A 24,579-nucleotide genomic window follows, 5' to 3' on the forward strand; every position below is an offset into this window, starting at 1 on the left:
ACTTACTTGTACTTGCATTGTCAGACTTACTACTCTTGGGAGCTGGCCTCTCACACTGCTTTCCTGACCAGTTGGCTGAGCATCTAAAAAAGATCCAATTAAACGTTAAAATTAATGGATGCCAGATGCTAACAAACTAACCTGCTAAAAAGGATGACATATATAAAAAGAATTTTAAAAGATACAAATTTGCAAAACAAGCAAACAAACATGTAAGACTTTGTTAAAATAGTCCTTACTCTATCATTCTTTCATTTGCATTTCAGTCAACAGTTTTTTGAACAAGTTATAATTGACTGAGTTATTATTCAAAGCCACCTTCCTTTTATTTTGTGTTTTCTTAAATCTAAAATGCACTAATTTGAATTACTTACACGCAAGCACAAATGTTTAAAAGTAGAAAGATAGCATTACTTAGCAATATATTGAATACTTGCTTTGCTGTGAAAGAGATTAAATTAATGGAATTAAAGTATTTCTAAGTACAAGCAAGCAGTAAAGAAGAATTTAAAACTGGTCTAAAACAATGACAAAAGTGAATAAAATTATAGCTGATTTATCCAAGTTAAAAAACAAACATGTTTTACATTTAATTCTTTTTGATCCACAAATAGGCTACCACTGTTTGCAAAATAAGCCCCTATCTTGAAGCTGCAGAATTCTATTTAGCAAACATTTTCTATACTAATAATAATATAAAAAAAGCATGCCAGTCCATATTTTCAGTGCAGGTGAAAAAAATGTGTTTTTAACTCACTTCCTTTTATTTTTTTTAATTTGTTTATTTTTCCTTTTTTTTAAAGTTTCCAATATCACATACTTTGTTCTTAACCCTCACTGTACATTATTTTCTCTGTTTTATACTCTCTCTGGCTTTTACCAACTTCTTTTTCTTGTTCATAAACAAAAAAGTAAACATTTGCAATGTAAAAAATGGCACAATATTTCATAATTTTCTACAAAATTGTAAATATGCAAATGTTACTCATCGCTTTACATTCGGTTACTGTGAGGTATTGAGCTATTGTGGTATTGTGTTGCTTTTGGTGTGATTATTTGTGCCCTGAATGACTTTTATTCTTTTAAATGGTGGAATACATTTATATTTGATCACCAGTTCTTGTTTTCCAGAGTGATTTATAAAGAAAGTCAAATTATTTGAGCTAGTGTAGCTCAAGGCCACGTGAATGCATTTTAACAAGAGTTTTTGATACAAATTTCCTTTACATTGAAACCTGTTGTAGCACAGCAGTAAGACTGTAGCTTTGGAATTTGAAGACCAGGGTTCAATCCTCAGAAGGTTAACTGCAAGCAGGTTGCAACTATTGGATACACTTATTTAAAGGGACCGTCAAAACCAAAATAAACGTTCATGATTCAAACAGGGCATGTAATTTTAAACAACTTTACAATTTACTTTTAGCACCACTTTTACTTTGTTCACTTGATATTCTTAGTTGAAAGCTAAACCTAGGTAGGTTCATACGCTAATTTCTTAGACCTTTAAGGCCTACTCTAATCTGAATGCCTTTTGACCACTAGAGGGCATTAGTTCATGTGTGTCATATAGATAACATTGAGATCATGCACGTAAAGTTACCTATGAGTTAGAACTGATTAACTAAAATGCAAGTCTGTCAACAGAACTGAAATAAGGAGCAGTTTTCAGAGGCATAGATACAAGGGGGTCAATTTATCTAAGTGTGAGCAGATGTGAGGTGGCGGACAAGTTAAGGAGCAGCGGTCTTAGGATGGAAGGCGGAACTGAAGCAGAGTGGGTCGGAAGCAGCATCCGCTGCTTCATCAATCAACCCCAAGGTAATTACAGAGATGAAACATGTATTATTATAACTGGTGTTGACTGTCCCTTTAAGAATTTTTGCAAGTTTCCTACTTATTTAAGAGGCATTTTAAAATGTCTTTATCTTTATTCACACAAGGACTTTGTGTGCACAGTTTATTTTCACATTGTTTTAATTATATTATTTTTGTGAATATACACTGATTTTGTTTGACTTATATATTTTATATATTACTATGTTAACTGACCAGGAGGCAACTAAGTTCCAGTTGTACTATGAATCATACTGTAATGTCATAGCAACAAAGTTAGTAAAATACAAACCAAAAAGTATGGCAATGTGATAAGGTAATAAGGATGTACAATAAGAGCACACTGAAACCAGTAGGCCTAAACTGAAAATAATAATAAAAACAACAAAAAAACAGATGTTATATCAGAATGAGTTTGTGCTTATTGACACAAAGGTGTGTAGGAAGCAGAGTAATACAAGCCATGAATCTGATCTTGGGACAGCACCATAATATCCTAAATATGAAATAAGATAGTGACCAAATAGACAAAACTGTGTGGGGCTGGCCAGCCATCAATAAATAATTTGCAGATATATTTCAAGGGGTGAGGTTTCTTGCAGGAAATTGAAATTTCAATTGTATACTCTTGTAAAGTCCATTATACTTCTAAAGTGTTGTTACTCAAACCCCTTAGACAGTTTAGAAGAATGGGATATTATTTATGACCCCTTTAGAGTGAAGCACAGAACTGATTAGTATTATGATGGTGGTGAAAAAAAATAAAATCAGGAAATTGACCCTAAGCTTTTGAACACAGTTTTAAAACTGAGCCATTATTCTTGCCAATAACCAAAGACATATTGCCAGATCTAGCAAAAGTGAACATCTTTTTTTTTACCCTATAGTGTGATGTAAAGAGTGGGTATTGGCACATTAATTTAGAGGAAGAATCCAACTATTTGGCTAATTTTGGCTGATAAAGATGGTTTTTAACATCTATGGGTATCATTACTGCTACCAGAAGCATCCCAGCATAGATCATATAATGGAAGGGCTGCCATTCATTAGGATATTTGCAGATGATTTTCTGATTGCAGGAGGCAGATACAGAAGATAAATTATTCAGGATTATGTTTAAACGTTGAGGAAATTGTTAGATTACTGTAGAGAAAGGCATATCAGACTATTATTGTCAGCCAAGGTAATTTGGACAGACCAAAGAAAAATAAAAGTAATTGCCAAGACCCATGGATTTTTATAGAGTCCAGAGATTTTTGGGGATGTTCAACTATCTATCATAGTTTTGTGAGAACCTCTCAGATGCAGGTGAACCCAACCAACTAACCCAAAACACTTAGAATGTGGGAGTGGGTTGAAGTATTTTAAGCTGGATGAATCATTGCAAACGCAATACAATGCATCAAAAAGATCTGGGAGCAGCACTGACGCAAGAAAAACATCTGAAAGATTTTGCAAAAAGAGGAATGACTGAGACAGAGCAATGATGATACAGCTTCAGATATATGATACATATATCAGATACTGCCCAGGGAAATCACTGGCAGTGGCAGACACATTATAGGGACAGTCAACACAAAAATTGTTATTGTTTAAATAGATAGATCATGCCTTTACTACCCATTCCCCAGCTTTGCACAAAAAAATAAATTTATGCTTACCTGATAAATGTCTTTATTTCCAGACATGGAGAGCACACAACATCATTCCAATTACTATTGGCCAGCAGGAGGAGGCAAAGAGCGCCACAGCAAAGCTGTTAAGTGTCACTCCCCTACCCAAAATATCCAGCAATTCGACCAAAGGGAATTGGAAAAAGGAATCACACAAAGGTGTAGAGGTGCCTGAGGTTTAGTAAAAAATAACTGTCTAATTAAGGTTGGGGTTGTGGACTCTCCATGTCCAGAAAGAAAGAAGTTTATCAGGTAAGCATACATTTTGTTTTCTTTCCTAAGACATGTAGAGTCCACAATGTCATTCCAATTACTAGTGGGAACCAATACCCAAGCTAGAGGACACGGAATGAACAAGGAAGGAGAACAAGACAGGCAGACCTAAAGAGAAGGCACCACCACTTGAAGAACCTTCCTCCCAAAAGAGACCTTGGCCGAGGCAAAAGTTTAAAATTTGGAAAAAGTATGCAGAGAGGACCAAGTTGCCACCTTGCAAATCTGTTCCACAGAAACTTTATTTTTGAAAGCCCAAGAAGAGGAGACAGCACTAGTTGAATGAGCTGTAATTCTCTCAGGAGGCTGCAGGTCAACAGTCTCATGAGCAAAACAAATTATACTTCTCAACCAGAGGGAAAGAGAAGTAGCAGAAGCCTTCTGATCCTTACACTTTCCTGAGAAACAAACAAGGCAGAAGACTGGCGAAAAACCTTAGTCGCCTGTAGCTAGAATCCTTATGAGAAGAAGGATTAGAACAGTGAGCAGGAACGACAATTTCCTGATTAATATTTCTATCAGAAACCACTTTAGGAAGAAACCCCAATTTAGTATGAAGAACCACCTTATCAGAATGAAAGATAAGTTATGGAAAATCACACTATGTCGGACAGATAGCTTAGCATGCTAAGGCACTGTGGCTGAGCTCTTTAGCAACCCAATGGTTGCAGGTTCGATCCCCGGCGAGGTCCACTCAGCCTTTCATCCTTCCGAGGTTGATAAAATGAGCAGTGCCTTGAGACCCTTATGGGTGATTAGCCACGCTTTACAAGTACCCAATACATACATACATACTGCAAAGCCGAGAGTTCTGAAACTCTCTGAGCAGAAAAAAAAGCAATAAGAAGAAACAAAACCTTCTAAGATAATAGCTTAATATCTATGGAATGCATAGGCTCAAATGGAGCCTGATGCAAAACTTTAAGAACAAGATTAAGGCTCCAAGAAGGAGAAACATGTTTAAAATTATTTGGACCAGGGCCTGACAAAAAGATTGAACATCCACCAGATGCTTATGTAAAAGAATAGATAATGCAGAAATCTGACCTTTCAGAGAACTGGCTGACAACCCTTTCTCCAGACCTTCCTGGAGAAAAGACAAAATTCTAGGAATCCTGACCCTACTCCAAGAGTAGCCTTTTGATTCACACCAATAAAGGTATTTACGCCATACCTTCTGGTAAATTTTTCGATTGACAGGCTTGCGAGCCTGAATCATGGTCTCAATGACCGAATCAGAAAACCACGCTTAGTCAGAACTAAGCGTTCAATCTCCAAGCAGTCAGCTTCAGAGAAATAAGATTTGGATGAAGGAATGGACCCTGAGTTAGAAGGTCATTCTTCAGAGGTAACCTCCAAGGTGGAAGAGATGACATCTTCACCAGGTCTGCATACCAGATCCTGCGAGCCATGCAGGAGCTATTAGAATAACCAACGCTCTCTCCTGTTTGATATGAGCAATGACTCGTAGAAGGAGCACAAACGGAGGAAACAGGCATGCGAGATCGAAATTCCAAGGAATCGCCAGAGCATCTATGAGAGCTGCCTGCGGATCTCTTGACCTTGAACCGTACCTTGGAAGCTTGGCGTTCTACCGAGACGCCATCAGATCCAACTCCGGCACCCCCCACTTGAGGGTTAACCTGGAGAACACCTCCAGATTTAAAGCCCACTCCCCTGGATGAAACGTCTGTCTGTTCAGGAAATCCGCCTCCCAGTTGTCCACTCCTGGAATGTGGATGGCAGATAGACAATAATTGCGAGCTTCTGCCCACTGAATAATCCAAGACACCTCCTTCATGGCTATGGAACTCTGAGTTCCTCCCTGGTGGTTGATGTAAGCCACTGAGGTGATATTGTCTGATTGGAACTTGATAAACCAAGCTAAGGACGCTGGGGCCAAGCCATCAGAGCATTGTAAATTGCTCTCAACTCCAAGATGTTTATGGGGAGAGCAGACTCCTCCCAAGTCCATAGACCCTGTGCCTTTAACGAGTCCCAGACTGCTCCCCAACCTAGCAGGCTGGCGTCCATGTTCATGCTCACCCAGGAAGGTCTATGGAAGCATGTGCCCTGGGACAAATGCTCCTGAGAAAGCCACCACGGAAGAGAGTCTCATGTCGACTGGTCTAGATCTATCCTCTGGGACAGATCTGAATGGTCTTCGTTCCATTGTCTGAGCAGGCATAATTGCAGAGATCTCAAATGGAATCGAGAAAAGAGAATGATGTCCATGGAAGCGACCATCAGACCAATTACCTTCATACATTGAGCCACTGATGGCTGAAGAGTAGACTGTAGAGAGAGGCAAGAAGAAAGAATTTTGGATTTTCTGACCTCCGTCAGAAAAAAATTCATAGATAGGGAGTCTATGATGGTCTCTAAGAAAATCACCCTTGTAGCTGGAAGAAGGGAACTCTTCTTCGGATTCACTTTCCATCCGTGGAAATGTAGAAAAGTCAAGATCTCTGTTTGAGAGTTTGCTTGTTGAAAAGATGGCACCTGAACCAATATGTCATCCAGGAAGGGCGACACTGCAATTCCCTGAGACCTGATCACTGCCAAGAGAGTCCCCAGAACCTTTGAAAAAAATCTGGGAGCTACGGCAAGGCCAAACGGAAGAGACACAAACTGAAAGTGTTTGTCTAGAAAAGCAAATCTCAGGAACTGGTGATGATCTCTGGGGATGGGAACATAAAGATACGTGTCCTTCAAGTCTATGGTCATCAAGAACTCTCTTGACCAAAGGAAGAATGGAACGAATGGTTTCAATTTTGAAAGACGGTACCCTGAGAAACTTGTTGAGACACTTTAGGTCTAAAATCGGTCAAAAAGTTCCCTCTTTTTTGGGAACCACAAACAGATTTGAATAGAAGCCTAGACCCTGTTCCCTTACTGGAACTGGAACAAATACTCCCAGGGAGGAAAGGTCCTGAACGCAGTTCAAGAATGCCTCTCTTTTTACCTGATCTGCAGATAGTCTTGAGAGGTGGAATCTGCCCCTGGGAGGGAAATATTTGAATTCTATTTTGTAACCCTAAGATAGTATGTCCACAGCCCAAGGATCTTGGACATCTCAAATCCATGCTTGACAAAACAAGGAAAGTCTGCCCCTCACTTGATCTGATACCAGACCAGGGGCAAACCCTTCATGCTGACTAAGACATAGCTGAGGGTTTCTTTGATTGCTTCCCCTTGTTCCAAGACTGATTAGGTTTCCAAGAAGACTTGGACTGCACCTGCTTAGAAGAGGAAGACTTTTGACCCTTGAAGTTACAAATGGAATGAAAATTACTTTGACGTCCTTTGAGTCTGTTCTTTTTGTCTTGCGGTAGAAAAGACCCTTTTCCACCCGTAATATCAAAAATTATTTCTGCCAAGCCAGCTCCAAACAAGGTTTTACCCTTGTAAGGAAGCGCCAGAAGCTTGGACTTGGAGGTAACATCAGCTGACCAAGATTTTAGCCACAAAGCCCTGTGGGCTCCTACAGTGAAGCCAGACATCTTGGCTCCCAGTCTAACAACTTGCATGTTAGCATCAGAAATAAAAGAATTGTCTATTTCAAGAGCCTTAATCTTATCTTGGATTTCCTCCAACTGCGTTTCTTCTAAAATTGATACAGACAAGGCATCACACCAATAAGATGCAGCACTTGCTACTGTGGCAATACAAACTGCAGGTTGCCTTTAAAGACCCTGATGAACATACATCTTTTTTCAATAGGCCACCAGCTTCTTGTCCATGGGATACTTAAAGGAGCAGCTATAGTTCTCTTAGCTATAGTAGAAATAGCCACATTTAGCCAACATAGGAAAAGCAGATAATGACGCAGATACTGCAGAAGATACATGTGCAGCAAAATCTGCAGGCAAATAAACTCCTTCAGGAGGCTGAGAGGGACTGCAGGGCACTGTATGTGATGCCATGGAGGCTGTGGCATTGCCTGAACAGCATCATCCTGGGAGACATTAGGCTCAGAAACAAAAAGTTTATCTTTACATTTCAAGGTTATTTCTAAACACGAGAAACAAAATTTCATGGGTAGAACAATTTGGTCCTCAAGACACAATAAACATTTGTCCATAGAAACAGACTCCTGCTCCATGTTCAAGGCTTAAGGTATTCTGCGCAGAAATTACCAAAAAGAATAAAAAATAGAGAATTTTTTAATTTTAAAAATTAGTAGTGTCACTTTAAATTTAAATCTTACACAGAGCGATATTGCGCTAAAAAAACATACCCAAATAAAGGCCCTCTACACCTCAGCAAACTGAGATGCCTTACCTGCCCCTCCGGAGTACAAAATATTTTCAGAATAACTTTGCCGGTCTCCTAAATAACACAGCCTATGCCGCTCCGATCTCTGAGAGTGGAAGAGACAGAGAGTCATGTGACCGGCTGAATTAAAACTGCACCACAAAGTAAAAGCACACATTTCAAAGCCCGCTTAGACCTAACAGGGAACTGACTTGTGCTTCCCCTACATTCAGACTTAAAGGGACAGGAATCCCCAAAATTTTCTTTCATGATTTGGATAGAACATATCATTTTAAACAACTTTCCAATATACGTATATTATCAAATTTACTTCATTATCTTGTTTTCCTTTGCTGAAGGAACAACATTGCACTACTGGCAGCTAGCTGAACACATCTAGTTAGCCAATCACAAGAGACAAATGTGTGCAGGCACCAATCAGCAACTAGCTTCCACTAGTGTAGGATATGTGCATATTCTTTTTCAGCAAGGGATACCAAGAGAACGAAGCAAATTTAAAAATAGAAGTGAATTTAAAAGTGTCTTAAAATCACATGCTCTATCTGAATCATGCACGTTTTATTTTGACTTTCCTATCCCTTTAACTGTGCCGTTCTTAATGTAAATCCACCTCCCTTTGGCCTTTAGTTTCACACAGAGTTGAAATAAATAAATACTGAGATTTTGAAGTTAACTCCTTCCTATCCATAAAGGAAGATTAACCCCAAAGTCTCTCACATACATTTTACGTGCCTGCACACTGCTGCAATAAAATCCCTTAATGTCAGGGTGCCAGGAATCAGACTGAGATGAGAAGTGCAAAAATAATCACACCTTTATTCATAGCAAAAAATAATAAAAAGTCCACAAGTCAAATAACAAGCCAGGAGTCAAAACCAGAGCTGGTAGTCAAACGAGCCGAGTCAGGAGCCAAAGCGAATAGTCAGAGGAGCCGGAATCAGGAACAAGGAAACAGCAGAGTCAGGAACAAGCCAGGGATCAGGAACCAGGAAGGATGTCAGGCAGCCAGGTAATACACAGGAACTCTCACAAACAGGTCTGAGACAACGCAAAGGCAAAGCATACTGAACAGAGGCCCTTTAAATAATAAGTGATGACATCACAATTCTGAGACTGCATCCTGTCTCACATGGATGATGCATACCAGTCTGGCCATTAAAGGAAGTGCAGGAAATGAGCATCATCCCCCACAATGCTCCATAGTCAGGAAGAGAGGTGAGTAAAATGGTTGCCAGCAGCATATGGCAAACACAACAGGGAGAAAACCCTGACAGTACCCTCCCCTCAACGACCACTCCCCCGTGGGAGGACAAAAGGCTTATTGGGGAAACAGGCATGGAAGGCACAGAGGAGGGCGGGAGCATGAACATCAGAGGAGGGAACCCAAGAACGCTCCTCTGGACCGTAGCCCCTCCAGTGAACCAAATACTGTACACGGCCCCTGGACATATGAGAGTCAATAATGCTGCTGACCTCATACTCCTCATGGTTGTCAACAAAGATAGGATGGGGACGAGGCAACACAGTGGTAAACCGATTACAAACCAATGGTTTCAAGAGGGAGACATGAAAAACATTGGAGATGCGCATAGCAGGAGGAAGGTCAAGAGTGTAGGCCACAGGATTAACCCGTCAGAGTATTCGAAAAGGACCAACATAATGGGGAGCCAATTTATTGGAAGGCACATGAAGGTTCAAGTTGCGGAAGGACAGCAAAACTCTCTCACCAACCTGGTGGGAAGGTGCGGGCAGACGCCTATGATCAGCCTGGAAATTTTGGTGCTGCATAGAACGGTGAAGGCTATCCTGAATCTGCACCCACGTGGAACGGAGTTGCCAGAGATGCTCCTCCAAAGCCGGAATACCCTGAGACATGAATGAATCAGGCAACAAGGATGGTTGAAACCCATAATTCGCCATGAACGGGGATAACTTGGAGGAAGCATTAATAGCACTATTACGAGCAAACGCTGCACAAGGTAACAGTGCCAACCAATTATTGTGGTGATCTGAGACATAGCAACAGAGGAACTGTTCCAGAGCTTGATTAGATCATTCCACAGCCCCATTGGATTGAGGGTGATATGACGAGGAGAAGGAAAGCTGGATCCCCATTTGAGCACAAAAGGAACGCTAAAATCTGGAGACAAACTGGCTACCCCGGTCCAACACTTTCTCCTTGGGTAACCCATGTAAACGTAAGACCTCCTGGGCAAAAATTGAAGCAAGCTCCTGAGCGGTGGCAGGTTCATCAAGGGAATGCAATGTGACATTTTAGAAAAACGGTCAACCACTATAAGGATAACAGTATTGTCATTAGAAACAGGGAGCTCAACAATGAAGTCCATGGAAAGATGTGTCCAAGGACACTCACCATTAGCAATAGGTTGAAGAAGACCCACAGGAAGACGTCGAGGAGTCTTATTCTGTGCACAAACCAAGCAGGAGGCAACATACGAAGCAAAATCAGAACGAAGACCTGGCCAAAAGAATTGTCGAGTGACAGATCAAATCATTTTGTTCTTGCCTGGGTGACCTGTGGCTTTAGGATAGTGGTAAGTGTGCAAAAGTTTAGTTCGAAGATTCTCAGGAACAAAACACTTACCACTAGGTTTCTCTGGAGGTGCATTGGTTTGTGCAGCCAGGATCTCCTCCCCCAAGGGAGAAGTCAAATTAGTACGAATGGTAGCCAAAATATGGTCAGGAGGTATAACAGGAGTAGGTACAGACTCCTCCTTGGACAGAGGCGAAAATTGTCAAGAGAGGGCATCAGCCATAACATTCATACTACCAGGCAGGTAGGAGACCACATAATTAAACCAAGACAAAAATAGCGCCCATCTGGTCTATGGCACAATCGTAAGACCGGTGAGGAGGCAATGTACCGGCATGCACCTTGTCAAACACGTCTAGGAACTCTCGGTACTCCTCTGGCAATTGAGATACCTAAGAAGTGCACAAGACTTTAACTGGTTTCCGAAGACTAGTGGAAATACATTGCGGGACCACAACGAAATTTCAGACCTGCCCCAGTCGAGATTGAAATTGTGCTTTTGGAGCCAGGGATAACCCAGAACAACCAGAAAATGCGGAGAGTTTATCACCTGGAACTGGAGGGTTTCAAAATGGAGGGCCCCTACAGCCATGGACAACAGAGCAGTTTCGTGAGTAACGAGTGCGGGCTAAAGGGGCCTGCCATCAATGGCCTCAATAGCAAGTGAAACAGACTGAGGCAAAACAGGAATGGAGTGCTTTGATACAAAGCACTGTCAATGAAATAGCCTGCAGGACCGGAGTCCACAAGAGCCTGAGTGACTATGGAGGAGTCCACCCAGGAAAGGACAACCGTGACCAAAAGTTTTTCCTTAAGCAGTTCCGGGGACGAGGATAAACCACCCAAGGTCTGCCCCCGACAAGACCTTAGGTGTGAGCGTTTCCCGGCCGTGTAGGACAAGACTTCAAAAGTTGGCCCTGTAACCCACGATAGAGGCAGAGCCCCTCCCTCCTCCTAAAGGCCCTCTCTGCTGCAGAGAGACGCTTGAATCCCAGCTGCATCGGCTCAGCAGTACCTGGTGACTCGGGACCAGGAGGCATGGGAGGAGAGGGAGGCATGGGTGGGAACGAACATGTAGGAGACAACGGAACAGGAGGCTTCGCAAGCGCTCCTTGAAAGAGGGCCTCTCTCTGAATCTGATGTCAATTAGGATCAAAAAAGACACCAATGCCTCGAGATCCTCTGGTAAATCTCTCAGCAACTTCATCTTTAATCGCATCAGAGAGCCTATGAAAGAAGGTGGCAACAAGGGCTTCATTGTTCCAACCTACCTCTGTGGCAAGCGTACAGAACTAAATACAGAGCAACAGATCTTGTACCTTGCTGAATGGACATGAGTCGTTTAGCAGCAGAGGAGGAGCGAGCCGGAACATCAAATACCCTTCGAAAGGAGGCCACAAATTCAGGGTAATTTGAAATCACAGGTTTATTAGTCTCCCACAAGGGATTAGCCCAGGCAAGAGCTGTGTCAGAGAGTAACGAGATGAGAAATCTCACCTTAGCTCTGTCAGAGGGAAATGCCTGAGGTAACATCTCAAAGAAAATGCCCACCTGGTTCAAAAACCCTCTGCACTGCATAGGATCGCCTCCATATCGCTGAGGTAGAGGTGCAGAACCGGACATGCTCCTGGTAGGACTAGGTGCAGCAGCGGAAACAGGAGCAGCCATAACTTGCGGGACACTTTGGTCCAAATGTGCAGTGCGAGTCAGCAGGGTTTGCAAGGCTAGTGCAAATTGATCCAAGCGGTGATCCTGTTCATCCATCCTGGAAATGATGGCAGGTAAAGGTGGATTATTAGCACCATCAGGATTCATGGCCTTCGCATAATGTCAGGGTGCCAGGAATCAGACTGAGACGAGAAGTGCAAAAATAATCACACCTTTATTAATAGCAAAAAATAATAAAAAGTCCACAAGTCAAATAACAAGCCAGGAGTCAAAACCAGAGCTGGTAGTCAGACGAGCCGAGTCTGGAGCCAAAGCAAATAGTCAGATGAGCCAGAATCAGGAACAAGGAAACAGCAGAGTCAGGAACAAGCCAGGGATCAGGAACCAGGAAGGACATCAGGCAGCCAGGTAATACACAGGAACTCTCACAAACAGGTCTGAGACAACGCAAAGGCAAAGCATACTGAACAGAGGCCCTTTAAATAATAAGTGATGACATCACAATTCTGATACTGCATCCTGTCTCACATGGATGATGCACACCAGTCCGGCCATAAAAGGAAGTGCAGGAAATGAGCATCATCCCCCACAATGCACCATAGTCAGGAAGAGAGGCGAGTAAAATGGCTGCCAGCAGCACATGGCAAACACAACAGGGAGAAAACCCTGACACTTACTTAAAGAAATAAAAATGCAGAGAAATCTTACTAAGTGCAAGTCTCCAAGACCTAGAAAACAAAAGCACTAACTTGCACATCCAGCTGTCCAGCAGGTAGACAGCTTACAATGCATGAAAGAACACATACTCCTTACAGAGACCTGTAGAAAAATAAAGAACAGAGTAACCAACTCTGGCTTTCTATAACTAGGGCAGCAATATTTTAGGAAACAAAGTAATGACCACCTCACAACTTCCTAACTGCTTAAAAGCCACCACTACTCTACTGAAGAAATTGACTTGGACTTAGCTAAACCCAAATCCTTACTTGCAGGGAAAAATACCCAAAAAAGGAATTAATTTCTTCAGACACTGAACTTCACCTCCTCCATTGACAGAGGCACAGAGAATGACTGAAGATTATGGGTAGGGGAGTGACACTTAACATCTTTGATTTGGTGCTCTTTGCCTCCTCCTGCTGGCCAGGAGTGAAATTCCCACTAGTAATTGGAATTACGTTGTGGACTCTCCATGTTTTAGGAAAGAAAACATGGTTATATTAATATACTTTATAACCTTTCTGTCTGTTTCTAATTCACTAAAGACAGCCCCTCGATCATATACTTTGTATTAGCTTTTAACAACAGGGGGGTGCTAGTTCATGTGAGCCATATAGATAACAGTGAGCTCACACCCGTGGATTCTAACAACACAGCACTAATTGGCTTAAATGCAAGTCAATACATAATGTTATCTGTCAAAAGATGCTTAGATACAAGGTAATCACAAGATAAAAAGTATATTAATATAACCATGTTTATGTGCAAAACTAGGGAATGGGTAATAAAGGGATTATCTATCTTTTTAAACAATAATTTTTTTTGTGTTGACTGTCCCTTTAAGTGAGGGCTTATCTGTGTTGAAGGGATGGCCAAATGAAAGGATCAAGTAACCCTGGATGATTCACCATATTACCACATACTTTATAAACTGAGTTTAGAAAATTGTGTTTGATTTAAAGAAGAGTGGGTATTCCATTGGATCTCCAATCAGATAATTTGTCCCATTTCACATTTAAATGCAGAAAGATGCCTACAAAAAGCCAGGGAGAGTGTTTACTGCCCAGGAATGCCCAGTTAAACAAATATATTGACAAATGTGACAGATGCTTTTTTTTTTTTTTTTAAATATATACTAAACACTAGATCGAAACATTAATCCCTCATGAGACCACAACTAGACATTGAAAGCAGTGATCACAGTAACCTTTGAGGTGATTAAGAGGTGGCACTGATTTAAAGCATTTTAAATAATAAAACTGTGATTAATAAAATCCATTTTTTTTTAAATATTGTCATTTATTTAATTGTAACATGCTTGAAATATCCATCACAACCTTTAATAGCAAGGCTGATACAAGACGTTTGCCATAATTTGTTTTAAGTTTATGTTCCTTTTCCCATATAAACTTTTATATAAAAAAAAAACAAATAAAACATTTATGGCTAGATTACAAGTGGAGTGCTAATTTAATGTGTGCCATAAATTTGCCCATTTAGTGGCACAAGTTCGTGGCAGCAATTTGTGCTCAGAAAATTAACCAGAGATCAGACCTTTGCTTAATTCAAAACATTTCCCCTAATTTTCCCCAAAATAAAGGCTATTATTCCTTTTTAATAATAAAATATATCTGCATTTTTTTTTATAGAAATAAAAAATGCCACTGAAAAGTGCCTTTACATTGTGGTCTATGGGGGCTGTGTTATCACTCTAAATATATATATATATACTGTATGTATATGCCAGTGGCGTATTTAGGTTTTGTGCTGCCCTAGGCACTCAAAATTCTGCTGCCCCCAACCCCCTCCCCCCCCCCTAGGTTTTAGGCTGTTTTTTGGCCACAATATTTTTTGGGCAGGGTATTTTAGAAAATGTCCACCAGGACTTGTATGTGTATGTGTGTGTGTGTATATATATATATATATATATATATATATATATATATATATATATATATATATATATATAAAAACAACCTAAAGCAAAAATTTAATAATGTGCACAAACAATATATCTGCAATACATTATAAATTAATACTATAATAAATTATTAATCTTGAAAATATCTAAGTGGAAACTGGCTGTTCCTCAGCTATGTAACCAACTTTAGAGCAAAAGAGGATAAGGATAATTTCACAGGACACTGAGTGACAAGTCTGATGAGTGACTCTCTCTGTGCCTTAGTCCTAAACATATTAGTCCATGTGATAGTTTGTAAGATGATATATGATATATCTGAGTGAGCCCTTTTTAATTTATTCTGACTACTTCATACATACAATCATCTCAGTGAGTTTTTTTAAACAATATAAGTAGTGCACCCTCACCACTGCATTAAAATAAACCCGCCCGGATGCTAAGAGGGGAGGTTATATCAACCCTATCTCAGACTCAGAGCTAACATTAAAGTCTGTGGCAGAGACTGACTGCCCGGTGACCGGTCCCTACCTGAGATCGTTGTCCGATTTACTGCGCTTCACCGGATCAGTGAGCTGAGTCACCTCTCCTCCTGACTCTCACGGTCTCACTTAACCCCGTTGCGTTGCCGCCTGGCCTGGGAGTCGTGCGCACTTCAGAACTACGTATATGTTCCATTATATATTCCTCTTTCCACCAATTTTTTGTTTTGTTTGGTTTCTGGTTATTATTATTATTATATATTTCTATATGTATATTTTTCCGTTTGCATTTAACCCAATTTGGTTTCTCTTTCTTCAATTTATGAAGTTATATATTTCAATTATAATAATAATTGTGTACAAAAGGTATAGAGAATTTTGCAAACAGATATTCTAACTAATTGAACTTATATTGTCTATGTGCCAGAAATAAGTTATACTGTACCTAAGATGATTAATTCATTTATCATTTTGTTTCTGTTTGTATCCTCTGTATTCATGTGTGTAATCACAATTGTTACTAATTGATTACCATTTCTCAAGTAACCAATAGGGTTCAAGTACTGCTTTTAAATGTTGGCGGTTTTCTACATAGAATCACTGTCTAAGATTAAGGCCATTGGCCGAAACATGTCAGACCTTTCTATTGAATCCTGTTAAAACTTTTTAGAATTGACCATTAAAAATTGGAACTTTTACTTTTAGACATTGGCTACTCGCTCCTTTATTTCTACAATTAACTTTTCTCTTTATGAGTAAGCCTGTCAGCAAAGCTAAGCAGTGGAATGTAAGGCGGTTTTCTCAGCCTTTTTTCCCTTACCGAAGTCTGGAGCACCTCCTGGATTGGAGGAATGGATTGATTTACGTCACAGACGTGTTTGGCGTGCCCTGTGTCTGAAGTCTGAGCCTGTGTATTGGAGTCTGAGCCTGGTTCTCAGAAACAGAGTTCGTAGAAGGTGTGGAGGTAGAAGCTTGACCGGTCTTCCTGAGGTGCAGCAGTGGCGGTACCGACAGGCGGGTACTTGGTGAGAGTAAGAATTAGCCCCTCCTTCCACAATCGATTACTCCTCGTTACAGTTTTTTCAGCACAAAACAGGCAGCCTCATACACTTTACACTTTGTTTTGTTTGCCAACAAATGAATCCAGCTAACAACTAACTTTGTCCTGAACTCTCTTTTGCCTATATATATTCATATATATTTATATTTGCTGTCCATCGCTGTGCGACTTACCCCCTTTGCTGCACTAGTTTTCATGCTGTGTCTCACAGCATGAGAATGAGGCTCCCATTGGAGCCTATGAAAGCGTGCTCTTATGAGCACCTCATTTGTAATACCAGCACACATTTTCACAGAAGCTATATTTTGCGCTCAACTTGTAATCCAGCCCTTAATATTTAATATTTCAATAACTTGCATTGAAGTGCTAACCAGACACATTATTAGACCTAAATTGTGATCCCTGATGTGCGTTACACATATTTTCCATTCCTATGTTCTTCTTTTAGAAAATAATGTAATTTTTATTGTTTTATATATATATATATATATATATATATATATATATATATATATATATATACACACAGTATATGTGAGAATTGTAATGCTAAATACATATGTATACCTATATATTTATAGGAATAGATTTACAGGTATAGGTATAGGTATAGGCATATATATAAATATATATATGTATACGTATTTTTATATATATATATATATATATATATATATATATACAGTAAAACACAAATATAAATGTAAACACATACACACACACACATATATATATATATATATATATATATATATACATACAGTATATATATATATATATATATATATATATATATATATATATATATATATATACACAGTATCTCACAAAAGTGAGTACACCCTTCACATTTTTGTAAATATTTTATTTTATCTTTTTATGTGACAACACTGAAGAAATGACACTGCTACAATGTAAAGTAGTAAGTGAACAGCCTGTAAAATAGTGTAAATTTCCTGTCCCCTCAAAATAACTCAACACACAGCCATTAATGTCTTAACCATTGGCAACAAAAGTGAGTACACCCTTAAGTGGAAATGTCCAAATTGGGCCCAATTAGCCATTTTCCCTCCCCGGTGTCATGTGACTCATTAGTGTTACAAGGTCTCAGGTGTGAATGGGGAGCAGGTGTGTTAAATTTGGTGTTATTGCTCTCACACTCAACATGGCACCTCATGGCAAAGAACTCTCTGAGTATCTAAAAAAAAGAATTGTTTCTAGATAAAGATGGCTTAGGCTATAAGAAGATTGCCAAGACCCTGAAACTGAGCTGCAGCACGGTGGGCAATACCATACAGCGGTTTCACAGAACAAGTTCCACTCAGAACAGGCCTTGCCATGGTCGACCAAAGATGTTGAGTGCACATGCTCAGCGTCATATACAGAGGTTGTCTTTGGGAAATAGACGTATGAGTGCTGCCAGCATTGCTGCAGAGGTTGAAGGGGTGGGGGGGTCAGCCTGTCAGTGCTCAGACCATACGCCACACACTGCATCAAATTGGTCTGCATGGCTGTCATCCCTGAAGGAAGCTGAAGACAAGCAGATTAAGGATATGGATTACTGGAACCATGTCCTGTGGCCTGATGAGACCAAGATAAACTTATTTGGGTCATATGGTGTGAAGCGTGTGTGGCGGGAACCAGGTGAGGAGTTCAAAGACAAGTGTGTCAGGCATGGTGGTGGGAGTGTCATGGTCTGGGCCTGCATGAATGCTGCCAACAGAGCATTATCCCCTCCCTTTGGAGACTGGGCCGCAGGGCAGTATTTCAACATGATAGCAACCCCAAACACACCTCCAAGACTAACACTGCCTTGCTAAAGAAGCTGAGGGTAAAGGTGATGGACTGGCCAAGCATTGCTCCAGACCTAAACCCTATTGAGCATCTGTGGGGCATCCTCAAACATAAGGTGGGGAGTGCAAGGTCTCTAACATCCACCAGCTCCATGATGTTGTCATGGAGGAGTGGAAGAGGACTTCAGCGGCAACCTGTGAAGTTCTGGTGAACTCCATGGCCAAGAAGCTTAAGGCAATATTGGAAAATAATGGTGGCCACACAATATATTGACACGTTGGGCCCAATTTGGACATTTCTACTTAGGGGTGTACACACTTTTGCTGTCAACGATTTAGACATTAATGGCTCTGTGTTGAGTTATTTTGAGGGGACAGCGAATTTACACTGTTATACAGGCTGTATACTCACTACTTTACATTGTAGCAAAGTGTCATGTCTTCAGTATTGTCACATGAAAAGATATAATAAAATATTTATAAAAGAAGGGGGTTTCCGGAGGAGGAGCTTAACGCAGGTGCTGAGCGTTTGGCACTCCAGTCCTACTGCTGCTGGCGGAGCTCTCTCGCGCCGAGCCTGGATTCTGGGCTAGCTAACTGGACAGCTTTTTACATCGCTACCGGAGCCTTGGCAGTGGAACGACAACCCACTGTACTGATACACCTTCAGCTTGGAAGGACCTTGCATAAGTGTTCTGCTACCACAAACATTATCCTGGAACAGTTTTTTTAGAAATTCTACACCTGCCTCTCCCTCCTCTCCCACCGGTGCTGCGTGAGAGGAGGTGAGCATCATATACACTTCCCCGACCTGGGCTGATTTATCTCTATAACTACGCCTACCTGAAAACACTACAAGCCGGGATAGGCTTTTTTAGTGCATTTTTTAGTGCATTTTTGTTACTCATGACCAGTCATAAGAATGTTCACTAATTATATCTATATATTTTTGATTATAGCAATGATAAAGAAAGTTGGGAAGTTTATAGGTTTACAACAATTTTATTTACTCCTTTCTACAATTAGGTGATAGTTATAAATACTTCCAAAATCAGTCAGCTTTCGTGCATAATGATCTGATATATTCACATTAGAGGAGCTTATATGAGACTATTACAAAGTACCTATTGATATTTACAATTGTGGATAAGTCAGGTTTGGTTATTAATTAGGAACTTGTTGTGAGAAATAAAGTTAAGTCTCTTTAAAATTTAAAATGTAACATCTAAATTAAATTCTACAGAAAATAAATGTTAATATTTTAAAATGAAATTATATCTTACTTAACTCTCTGTAACTATGTAAATATGCTTATCTGTTAGAAATTACACTATACATATGTTAAATGTGATTGCCCTCGTTTTTCTGTGATACACCTGAACTAATGTTTTGCACCTGTAATGGGGGAGTGGTTAATACCTTTATTAAGGATGAGTTTTCAGGTGTTGGTATAGGTCACTGAAGAAGTTAGAACTATGAAACGCGTTTGACCTTGTAACCTTGCTGGCGTGTATGCCTTTTTAGTGTATTTCAAAATAAAGGAGCTTTCTACTTTTAAGCCTTTGGACTGACGGTACTTTATTTATATTCACCCTAACCTACCTACCCCTTTTGAGTGCGAGGATTCCAGTTGTTCAACTATTCTTACCTTTGAGGGAAAAAGGTGAAGTTCCCTGCACATATCCTATCTGCACCAGTCAGACCGGAACGTTTGTTTTGATCATAGCTCCCGTGGGGAGCGCTGAGGAGGTGAGACAGAGCGGTGCTGCAGAGGCAGTGAAGACACAGCACAGCGCGGCACAGAGAGAGGTGAATGAAACTGCCCAACACACTGAGCGCTTGCTTACGGATTCAAGCCGGGATAGGCGCTAGCCCTTTACTCTTCTTATTCTAGGGGACTTGTAACAACTCCTCACCTTCCTCCCCCCCGTCCTCAGATTGGAGTTTTTGGACTGCTAGAACCAGATCGGACTTACCTTCCCCACTACGGGGGTCTAGCCCTGAGAGGTCGCTGGAGACTGCTTGGGGTCCTCCTCTCCCCCCCCTTTTCTCCCCACCGGAGTTGCGCGGAGGGAGGGGAGCATCGGGCCTGTCTACCTCTTTGGTCCTATCCGCGACTGACTTTTTTCCCCCTCTCCCACCGGTGCTGCGAGAGAGGGGGCGGGCATTGATCTAGACACGGCGAAACCGCGGAGGGATACGCTACAGGCTCTGTCTGTCTCTTGGGGCTTGACCGCCCTCTGCCTCTTCCCCGTCCTCCGCGCCCTGGCCCTGTGGGGAGCGGTGGAGTCATCTGGAGACACGGATTGAGGGCTGGACTGAGACGGCGGGTCGGGGAGTTGGTGACCGGAGGGCTCGCGCCCTCTCTGAAGACGAACGGCGACCTCTGCAAGAAGCTCCCGGCGGTGCCAAGGCTGATGGGCAGTAAGAGAGAGAGGAACGACCTTTCCAGCCCCTGCAGTCTCTGGATATCCGGATCCTCTAACATCCTCTACGCTGTTCAGTTACGGCTCCTGTGTCCTCACCCGGCACACTCCGCAAAGATCTCTCTCTTGGCAGGATCCGTTTTCGACTGAGAAGCTCCGGTATTGGCTTACAACCGAAACTGCTCTATTTGCCTGTTGCTCTGAGTATACCGGCTGCAGCCCTTCATACAAACTTGCTGACGATACACAGCCCCCTGCTCCTACTTGCAGATCCTCTACGGGGTAAGCCTAAGCATGCATATATTAATACTTGTTGACACGCTGGTGCTTAAAGACTGTGTTCACTAAGCTCTTCCAAGCTCTCCTGTTCAGCACGCCAAACACTGCTGTATACAATCTGTTTGCCTTCTTACTCAACACCAGGAACTCTTGCTGTGTCCTTTTACTTAGATTAAAGACTTTGCTAATATTACTACAATCAGTATTTTGAGTATTATGATACTGGGAATATTATCGCTGCACATAAGACTTTGCTAATCATACTCAAACAAGTTCTCCGAGGGCGGACACAATTACGTTATTGGATATAACTATGTTATGCTAAAGTTACTGCTTATTAAGCTATTCTAACACAACATGTTTAATTATTTTTGCTCTTTAAATTGTTTTACCTCTACATTAAGTCATAAAACACAGTGTATTGAAAATCCTTCACTCTAGCTGAGAGCAACACTGTAGTCTCTCTTTCACTCCTATCGCTTAACACTTAAAACAATTGATCACTGAGCTATCTATAGTCACGGTTTCAGTCAGTGTTTTAAAGCTGTACTGGTCTATTTTCATATCTGACCACTAAGAAGTGCTTGAACCTCAGCTGTTTATATTTCCTCAAACTTTTTTCTGCTTAAATTATTGATATTGGAGTGCTGGCGTTGTGTTCTGATATATTGACTCAGTCAATGGCTCTGAAACATGAACAGTTAAAACTATACTGAAAATATATAAGTACATAACTCTCCTACTCCCTTTTTTTTTTTTTTTTTTTTTTTTTTTTTCTTTCTTTTGTGTGTGCCCTTATCCTGAGGTTGCTTATTATGTCTCAAATTAAGGGTGATTATTAATTTACGGCTTTTTTCCCCCCTTTTTTTTTTTTTTTTTTTTTTTTTTTTTGAAGGTCAGTGTCATCTTTAGGGTTAAAATTAATATAGGTAAAGTTAATATTGCCTTGTGCACACTGTACTCTACTCGAGATATTTTAGCTTAGAAAGCCCCCACTGGGGAACACTTTAATAGCCTAAAAGGTGCATTAAATCTTTAGAGGGTTCTGCTCTAGTTTAAACGCAGTAATCTTATAATTTATTTTCTGGGAGAAAATAACCTTGGTCGGCCTAGATCACCCTTTTTTCTTCACATCTACTATTAGAACACTTTTTTGTATTTTTCTTGGATCCTTCACTTTTTTCTTCACCCCCCTCCCCCTTTTTTTTTTTTTTTTTCTCAATTAGACACTTATCCACTTGAACTCACGGCGTTACTATCACCTTAAATCACAGTACACCCCTTTTTTTTTTTTTTTTTTTTTTTTTTCCACTCCCCCCCCCTTCACTCACTCCCTATTATAGCCCTTAGCCGCACTTATTTATGGATAGATTTTTAAATCCACTAACCACTCACAAAAGCACCCCGCCGACCATGGCTTCCAGAGCCAAGGATAGAAAGAACAAAGCCCCGTTAGAAACCTCGGTTGAACTGCACCCTGAACCTAGTTCCACCAGAGGGCCCAGCTGGGGCACAGACTCGCAAGGGCTAGTAAATAGTATCCTGGAAGCTTTAAACCCAAAATTTGAATCACTTCGGATAGAAATAAAACAAGACCTTAACTTGCTCGCTAATGAGGTTAAGCAATTTACGATGAGAATCGAAGAAGCGGAGCAAAGAGTCTCTGACCTCGAAGATCTCACATCAGTTCAAAGCACTAAAATACAGGCCAATACTAGTTCTATCAGGGAACTACAGAACAAGATCGAAGATCTAGAAAATCGATCAAGAAGGAATAATGTCAGGATAATAGGGGTTCCTGAAACTTCAGATTATTCAGATCTTCAGAAATTCGCAGCTGAATCTCTCCCTAAGCTACTAAACTTTCCACAAGAGTTACTACCTCTGGTAATAGAGAGAGCTCATAGACTAGGGAGAATAAGGGATGTAGATGGAAACAAAGCTAGGCCCAGACCCATAATTGTACGATATTTGAGCTATCAAGATAAGCTCAGAATCATGCAATTATCATGTAAGAACTTGCCTGCGCTCCCGGACGGGACTAAAATATTAATCTTTCAAGACTTTGCATATGCTACCTCTCTGAAAAGAAGAGAACTCACCCCAATATGTGGCAGACTAATTAAAGAAGGCATCTCTGCCACTGTACTATACCCGGCCAAACTTAAAATAGAATTTCAGGGCCATATATATTTCTATGAGACTGCCGAGGAGGCAGAGAAGTTTTTTAGGGAAAAAGTTGTTAATTAGGTTAACAGGTTTACTAGTAATCTAAAGAGTACACTAACTTACATTTCTGATAAACAAAAATGACTGCTTCTGTTTTTTTTTCTTTCTTTCTATTAATTCTTAAGGAGAATTACTTTCTCGAGGACGAGGATGGGGAGGCATTACATTTATTTTTTCCTTTGAAGGGGAGGGGGAGAGATGGGAGAGAGGAGGGAAACCTCCCCTTTTTTTTTTTTTTTTTTTTTTTTTTTTTCTCTTCTCTTTTAAGCGATGTCTAAAAAAGGTAAATTTACTTTAACGTCCTGGAATGTTGGGGGTATCTCCTCTCCAATAAAACGCAAGGCCATAATTTCGCAGCTGAGGAAATATAATACTGATATATCTTTTATACAAGAGACCCATCTTAATGCAGATGAATCGACTAAACTAAAAACCTCGTGGGTGAAAGAGGTATTCTATGTACCTAGCATCGGTAGGAAGCGGGGAGTGGCTATTTTATTGGGGAAGAGACTATCCTATGAAATACTAGCGAAATACTCTGACCCAAATAGTAGAATTTTAATTTTAAAGATCAAATTGGCAAACTCTGTCTATATACTTTGTAATATCTATGCCCCCAACAACTTTGACTCTAAATTTTGGGACTCGGTCCAAATCAATATTTTACAAATGGGTGAAGGGAATGTCATTCTAGCAGGGGATTTCAATATGGCACCTCGAACACCCATTGATAGGCATAGGGGGAAAAAATATACTTCTTCGCAATCTAAGAGAGATAAGCTAGAAGCCAGAATGTTTAGAACCTTAGAGAGCAATTTGGCTCTCAAAGATTTATGGAGACTACAACATCCAGATCAAAGAGAATATACATGCATGGCCAGAAACACCAACTCTCTCTCAAGAATAGATTTATTTCTAGTTAGTGATAAAGTTATAAAGATAGGCTCTACTACTAAAATTGCACAAATAACCATTTCAGACCATGCCCCAATCCTATTGGTGATCCCTATCTGTGGTAAAATGCACCCCTCACGGCGTTTTTTTTTTCCCTAAATTTTTATCATGCGATTTAAAGTTTAAAAACTGGCTAATGAATAAAATGAATGAATTTTTCTCTTTAAATATGGGCTCAGTAAATAATCCAATTTCTTTATGGGAAGCGGGTAAAGCCGTAATGAGGGGTGAGATTATTGCATATATGGTCAAATTAAAAAAGAAAACCAATCTTAGACAAATTCAAACATTCAAAGCCTTGACCAATTCCTATAACAAATATTTATCTTATCCCACCCCTCTAAATTGGAGACAATATTCTAATGCCAAGAGAGAGAGAGATACTTTACTGATCCACAATACGGTCCAAGCCGACTTAAGATCCAAAGCAAAGTTCTATCGC

General features: G+C 40.5%; 1 protein-coding gene across 1 annotated transcript in view; it reads right to left on the bottom strand.

The window, feature by feature from the left end:
* Positions 1-24,579, bottom strand: part of LRP1B (LDL receptor related protein 1B) — a 2,715,774-nt gene that overhangs the window by 22,570 nt on the left and 2,668,625 nt on the right. The window contains exon 88 of the mRNA XM_053698264.1: positions 7-83. Coding sequence (XP_053554239.1) covers positions 7-83 — 77 coding nt within the window. The remainder of the gene's footprint in view (positions 1-6; positions 84-24,579) is intronic.

This window comes from Bombina bombina, chromosome 1 (genome assembly GCF_027579735.1).
Source record: "Bombina bombina isolate aBomBom1 chromosome 1, aBomBom1.pri, whole genome shotgun sequence".
Taxonomy (NCBI): Eukaryota; Metazoa; Chordata; class Amphibia; order Anura; family Bombinatoridae; genus Bombina; species Bombina bombina.